The sequence below is a fragment of the Arachis ipaensis genome, chromosome B08 (assembly GCF_000816755.2).
Source record: "Arachis ipaensis cultivar K30076 chromosome B08, Araip1.1, whole genome shotgun sequence".
Taxonomy (NCBI): domain Eukaryota; kingdom Viridiplantae; phylum Streptophyta; class Magnoliopsida; order Fabales; family Fabaceae; genus Arachis; species Arachis ipaensis.
The window spans coordinates 22,328,240-22,335,382 of NC_029792.2; the positions used below are offsets into that span (position 1 = coordinate 22,328,240).

The following is a 7,143-nucleotide window of genomic DNA, read 5'->3' on the forward strand; positions in this document are numbered from 1 at the left end:
CTACACACGTAACTGTCTTCGCCAAACAAGACTTCACATCCAACTGTATCCATCCCAGAATCCACAGTCATGAATAATACAGTTTTAATTGTTTATTAATGTAAATAGTCGTGGAAAGCATAACAACAATCTACCTTGTTGAAGCCATAAATCATGCCAAAATCGTATTTTTGTACCATCACCAATTACCAGCCGCAAATCTTTTTGAAATGCCTTTGTCAACACTAATTTACTTTGCTAAAAGCCTGTAATCTCCCCCCAGATAGTTCCATAATTTTTCCGAATCGGATTTTTAAGAGTCTCATTTGTACTTAGATTATTGCACGAGCTTATCACTTGTTTCCATAGAGTAATGCCAAATTTTTAAGTGCAATATCCCATATTCCAAGACCTCCTAGATTTTTATGTTTCTGTACCACCTTCCATTTTATCTTTGCTAGACCTCTTTCCCCCTTTGAATTTTCCCAGAAAAATTGAGATTGAAGGGATGTAATCTTCCTCACCACTGCCTTCAGCATCCTAAAATTGTTTAAAACAGTCTTAATCAACACAAGCATTCCGGCTTTTGATAATTATTTGCCTTTCCAACCTTTCAATTTCTTCTCCACCTCTTAATCACTAGTTCTCAAGTATCTATGTGCTTGGGATTTGCTTCTAAAGGAACGCCTAAGTATTTGATTGGCAGTTTTGCCTCCATATAACCTAACATTGCACTTGCCTTTTTTATTTTCTCACTATCACTATTCAATTCAATAAGGACAGATACCCAGACAACAACTCAAAATTAGCCAAGATCTGTCTATAGTTAGCAATTGTATCATCCGCAAATTATAAGTGAGACAATTCTACTTTATCCTTTCCCACCTCAAGTGGTTTAAGATGTTCCTTTATCCATAACCTATGCAGCATTTTATTCAAGACTTGACCAGCAAGAACAAAAAGAAAGGGAAATAACAGATCACCTCGACATAATTCCCTTTGTAGATCGAAAGGCTTTGTTGTTGTTCCATTGATGCTGTTGTGACACATAGTTGGATCTATCGCCACCATTTTAGCCAGAACCCCCATGCCTTCTAATACTTTATCAACAAAAACCACCGAATTTTCTTGTACACCTTCTAAACGTCAAGCTTAACCAACTATGTTGGTTGCATTGATTTGTTCAGCCAATGCACTGCCTCGCAGGCTATCATCGCTCCGTTATGAATCTTTCTACCATTTACAAATGCAGACTGAACCTCCCCTACCGAATTCGCATCAATGGCTAAAGTCGAGCTTATAGGATCTTAGAAATCACTTTATATTTGCAACCCATGTTTATGGATCTCCTTTGTGCCACCTTCCTTATGGGCTAATGCAACCCATGTTAGATTTGCTTCTTTCGACAACTTGAATTCAGCAAAGAACTCATGTACCGTGTTGCAAGAGTCATCTTCTTGAAATTGAAGTCATCCGGCCCTGCCGCCCGACTTGCGGTGCCTTCATCGATTTCAGCGTATGCATCAGAATGACCCCTCCAGCTTGCTCCATTCCTCCTTCAACCACGCATCAAGAGAAGGGAATGACTTTGGCCCCCAATCCATCTCCCCGGAGTCCACAAGTAACGGACAGTGATCAGATAGAGCCCGAGGAAAGTTTTGATTTGTAATCAGTCCTTGAACATAGCCATCAAAGATCATCACAAATCATACAAGAAGTCACAGCAAAAATACCTAAGAATTTCAATTACCAAACATATCAAACAAGATACATAAATCACCAGAGAAACCATATGACACTAATATATTAACAATTCCGCTACGTTACCAATAGGGTCCTGCCAACTCCTGCCAAAATAATCACAATGTCCGCTAATAAAAACTCCAGTACTGTTGCCACTCTAGCAAGAATAGCCACACCTATGGATTTTTCTTGAATCACTTCCCTCATAAACACTTTATCACATCCTCAAAATTTTCACGATAGCCCCCCACTGCAAACATGTTACAATGCCACACAGCCTCTATTCTAAATACTTTTTTGAACTACAATGAATAATAATAAGTCAAATTCCTAACAATAAGATTGACGTAGATACTTGCATTGAGACAAAAATACGAACAATAATAATCATAACAACAATACATTAAGTAAATGATCATAATTTGCTTACAACAGTGACAATGTATTTTAAGGACAATTATTACAGTCTATAAATTCCTAATAATAATGTATTTTAAATATTGAAAAATGTTAAGTGCCTTGCGTGTTACAATTTCTTTACTATAATGATACAACATTAGTAAAAAACAGTGAACTTTACTAATTTATCCTTACCACAAAAACTAATATAAGGTTTCTTTTTGTGGAGGTTTTCAAATGTCGGGATCTATATTTTCTTGTGAAGAATCTTCTTTGACGAAAATCTCAGTTGGTTCAAGGCACCCTCTTAATGTGTCATGACCAAGTTGTGCTCTTTCATTGTCTCCAAATCCAAATATCCTTCCACTGCTTGTGATTGCCACTGTATGATACAATCCAGTGCTAATTTGTGAAACACGGTGAGTTTTTAAGGTATCCAAGATTCTTGGCTTCAAGATTTTATCATATACCCCTCTGTCGAGAAATCCCAGGCTGCCGAATCCCATCGAACCAAAGCCATAGACTGAACCAGAATCAATTAGCACAAAAGTTTTCCTCTTTCTTGCACAGACCTTCAAGTAACAATAAACACTTATGATATGAAAATGAATCAAAATACGTCAGTTTTCAGATAATCTTTTCATAGTGTTTTTAAAAAAGTGCAATACCTGAACAGCCAAGTGATTCTTAAGACCGGTCACAATCTCGGGGGTAGTTTTCTCAATCTCGTCCCCAAGGCCAAGAGCACCACAGTATCCCTTGCCCCACGTATATACCTGGCCGCCATCAAACCAATAATTAGTGCAATTCTTGCAAGAACTTCAATTATGGAACCCAGCCACAACAAACAGAAATGTCTAATAAAACTCACGAATCCATTTGAATCAAGTGCCACTGCATGCTCATCCCCGGCAGATACACGGACAACATGAATACCTTTTCTTCTAAACTTCTGTATAGCACGTGGCAGAAACTCATTATGTTGCTCCCCATGACCAAGGCAGAAGTTAGCCCCCGACCCAAAGGAGTATACAGCTCCGTTCGCTGTTACAGCTAAGATATAGCTTGGTCCAGCAGCAATCTGAACAACAGGATCTGCATTACCAAGGACTTCAATCATTTTTGGAGTTGGTCTGTCCTGAGAGTCACCATGGCCAAGTTGGCCATGCGAATTGGTTCCACATGTATAAACATGACCTTGTCTAGTGAGGAAGACTGTGAAGTTAAGCCCTGCTGCAACCTGAGACATCTTTTCATACTTCAATATTTTTACAAGAGATCTTAGAGAGGCAGGCTTCATGGAACAATAAAAAAAAGAAAACAGTGGAATTGAAAAGGAACAGTAAGGGAGGGAGATATATAATTGAATTATGTATGTTCAACCGAAACAGTATAGTTAGATACGACTAGAAAGAACCCCTTACTAAATATAGCACAGTGGTGGAACATCTTATGCCTATTACTACTTGAATGTACAGTTATTGAGATTAGCCATAAGACTTGCCAGTATATATTAACTTGAAACAACACAATTTCTCAAATATATGTATGTATATATATTATAATCCACTTCCATAAGAGACCCCTTAGATAACTTGGTTAAGGCTTAACAATTGATCTCGAGATATCTAAAACAAAAAGAAACAAAACAAAAGAAGATTATGAGTATTCAAACCAAAGTGAGGTTTGAGATGAGCAATTCGTTCTCGTGGTAAAAAAGTGAGACTACTTATCTCATGAAATCAACAGTTGCATTCAATAAACTACAAAATCTTTCAACTCATTGAACATCTATAATCAACAAAACATACTATTCTGATAGCAATTTGAATTTTACCTGCTTGCAAGGGACTCCCTTCAGGGATTCAACAAGACGTGGCCTGGAAATCGGTCGGCTTGTATCGCTATGGCCACAGCAAGAAGATGAATTATCTCCACATGTGAATACCTGCGCCAGTAGTAAAGTCTCATTTTAATATTGGAAACTAGAATAAATCAAGTAACAATAGAAAACCATCCTTTTCAGTTCCACGAAATATTCTTCAAATACATGATGAGAAATACATATCTTTGACAAGAACATTTGCTCCTTTATGATCTACATATCCTAATATCTTGTGCTTTTAGGTGTTAAGCACAAAATGGTTTTAATGATATCACCAATATATTTTTGGTCTTTAACTGAGGAAAAAGCACATGCTTGTCCAAAACTTACAATGGATTGGTTCATAATAGCAGGGAATATAGCCATCAAATTCTTGAAGACTTCACTATGAGCTTATGATATTATTCCAAAGAAACCAACTAAACCATGAAATCAAGATTTTTGTGCAAGCCCAATAATAGTTTTGATTACAATCAATTCAAGATACATTTTATGTTCCATAGTTCATACCAATGCACCATCATGAAACAAAACTAATTAAATAGAGGTCAAGCTGTCACAAACCTCTCCAGATTGCATAACAAAAGCTGCATGATTAAAGGAGGCTGATACATGAACTACACGTGCCAAAGGTGGGAAACTTATCCGGGTAAATGCTACGCATTGTGTTTCAGGCCCTTGACCAAGTACACCAGATAATCCAGAACCACAAGAGTAGACAGAGGAATTGCTGATCAACAGGGTGTGATACTTTCCAGTTGTAATTTGCATCTGCCATTAAATTGAATTTTATCAGTAACAGCTCTCCATTTATTCTATAAAAAGCACAATAAGAACACCAATACTAGTGCAAGTAACAAAGAACAACATAACTATTCAAATTAATTTTTATTCTTAAAACATCATTGCAATGTTGTGAGTGCTATGAAAAGTAAGTTTGTAATATTCAAAATTCCAGCTTCATTTCCTTCTCTTTTCTAATTCTTTCACAAGTGAATTATTTCATACTTATCACAGTATTAACACAGAGAGAAAGTCAAGGAAATGTGGTAAACCATGTAAAGAGAAAATATCCTCAGCCTTCAGAGATTCCCTACGTGATCATATTCAAAGATGACAACATTTAATTCAACTAAGTAAACAATAAACCATTAACAAAACATCAATTTTCTGAACATCAAAACAGAAGTTCATTCTATGATACAATGAAAATAGTACATTGCCTGCTGATGTCTCCACCATCTCAGAGGATTGTTCAACAGACTGTAAGAACCTCAAGACCCGCTTCCAATTTGCGCCGCATCGATCATACAACTCCTTCTGAGAATTTAAACTCGTCTTAGAGTAGATAATATGGGAGGCACACAACTGAAATGCAGCAAAGTCCACCAATGAACTAAACTTGAATGGATACAATCCATGGCTACCACCAAAAGTTTTTGAAGTAAGCTCCAAGCAAGCAAGGTCTATTGCACTTAACCTTCCCGAGCACAGAATCTCTAAGATCAAGTGTGAAGGTAACTCTTCAATGGAAACAGGCCTAAAGCGATCCACCATAATTAACAGTTTTCAGTTTTCACTCTTTCACACACTTTTTTCTCCTTTTTTTTAAGTCTCTCCAAAGAAAAACTAACTTTGAATAGAAGTTTCAAACAATTTGCAGGGAAATTCCAGAGTGTGACACAGCAACCCCTCCTTGAACAAAAGCATCAAATTTTGAGACGAAATCTCAGGCAATTGAAGCAGCATATGAAGAACACATCTGAAGGAAGAAGAAAAACATGGGAGATTGAGTATGAAAAAGGGGGTCCAGATGGATAGTTTGCGTGTGATGGTTGAAACAGTGATTGGAAACAAAACATCAGAAGAGAACTAATATTCACACACCCCCAAGAACTAAAAAAATCAATAAAGAAAACAAAAATTGAAGATCAAAGAAGACCCTCTTCACCTGCAACTTGATAAAGACACAGACCACAATTCTACACACTTAGAGAAGAAAAGAGTGAATTTTTCTTGGAAAACAATAAACTAAGCTCCCAAAGTAGATCGAATTCGAACCAAAGACTGATCCAATGATTGAGGCAACTTGGGACAAAAAAAAAATCAAAAGTGGGTCTTTGAGATAAGAATAGAAGCAAGTGAAACGAAACAAATAGTGATTAGCCCTACCACAAAAGGTAAAGGAGCTAGCTTTTCCAGAGAATTTGAATTCAATTGGGCAAACAATAAAAAACCAATCAAGGTGAAGGCTTGAAGATCGAAACCCAGTTAAGTTAAAGAAACAAATCGAGGGTGTGGATTGGTTTGATGGTTCTTTTCACTCTTTTTGAGAATTACACGATTAAAAGGAAAAAAAAAAAGTAGGGTTTTGTGAGCTGTGTTTGGGTGTGGGGCATTTTCATCATCTTTCTCTCTCTATTGGAAGGGGCTTTTGAATGTTTTCTCTGAATTTGAGAGAGAGAGAGAGAGAGAGTATTGAAGAATCTGAGAGAGCGTGGAATTTCATGTGGTTCTTTTGGAAGAGCGAAAGAAAAAGGAAGAAAAAAACAGTGGCGTTTTTGTTGTTACTACATTCCTTTTCTTTCTGGGTTGTGTTGTCGTGTGATGTGTGTCGTCTTTTGTTTGTCGTCGAAGTTGTCCAACGTGGCTGTTCTCGACAGTGCCACGTAAGCTTAGATGAGTCAGAGTGCACTTGGCTTTCATTTTGGGTGGGTGTGTGTATGACTGTATGTATTTGAAGGAGCGCCAGCGACCACTAATGAATCAAGCTAATTAAGCCAACTTTCAAATCCGCGACATTAGTGGTTATTAAATAATTTACTTTTTTATATTAGTATAATTGATTTTTGGTGAGTTATATGGTAAATGTGTAAGTTTACAGATTTTTCCATTAATAGAATGAAAGAAAGATTAATAAAGATAGAATTTACATTTTGAATAATGAAAAAATAATAAAAAATAACTATAAAAAAATTATACTCTTTCTATATCACTCCAATCTGTACAGTAGCTTTAATTTTTATATAAGCACTAAATATATTTTTTTATATAATAGTTAATTGATTTCTTTAGATGATCTAAAAAATTTGAAGAGAATATAAAGTAATCGAATTAGAAATTAATTATCCTTACTT

At 36.3% G+C, this 7,143-nt stretch overlaps 1 protein-coding gene across 1 annotated transcript; it reads right to left on the reverse strand.

Annotated features, from left to right (window-relative positions):
• On the reverse strand, nt 2,147–6,187 carry LOC107613163 (ultraviolet-B receptor UVR8). Its single transcript, XM_016315026.2, has 6 exons — nt 5,225–6,187; nt 4,571–4,777; nt 3,959–4,069; nt 2,993–3,361; nt 2,790–2,897; nt 2,147–2,693 (listed from the first exon to the last, which is right to left on the reverse strand). Exons 1-6 carry the CDS (start codon nt 5,561–5,563, stop codon nt 2,355–2,357), a joined length of 1,473 nt encoding a protein of 490 aa, XP_016170512.1. The 5' UTR covers nt 5,564–6,187; the 3' UTR covers nt 2,147–2,354.

Excerpts from the sequence above, each read along its gene's own strand:
- LOC107613163 (XM_016315026.2), bottom strand. The coding sequence starts at position 5,563 with ATGGTGGATCGCTTTAGGCCTGTTTCCATTGAAGAGTTACCTTCACAC. Across the intron at positions 4,070-4,570 it reads TTGTTATGCAATCTGGAGAG|GTATTCACATGTGGAGATAA; the intron begins GTTTGTGACAGC and ends CTACTGGCGCAG. Across the intron at positions 2,694-2,789 it reads AGAATCACTTGGCTGTTCAG|GTCTGTGCAAGAAAGAGGAA; the intron begins GTATTGCACTTT and ends TGTTACTTGAAG.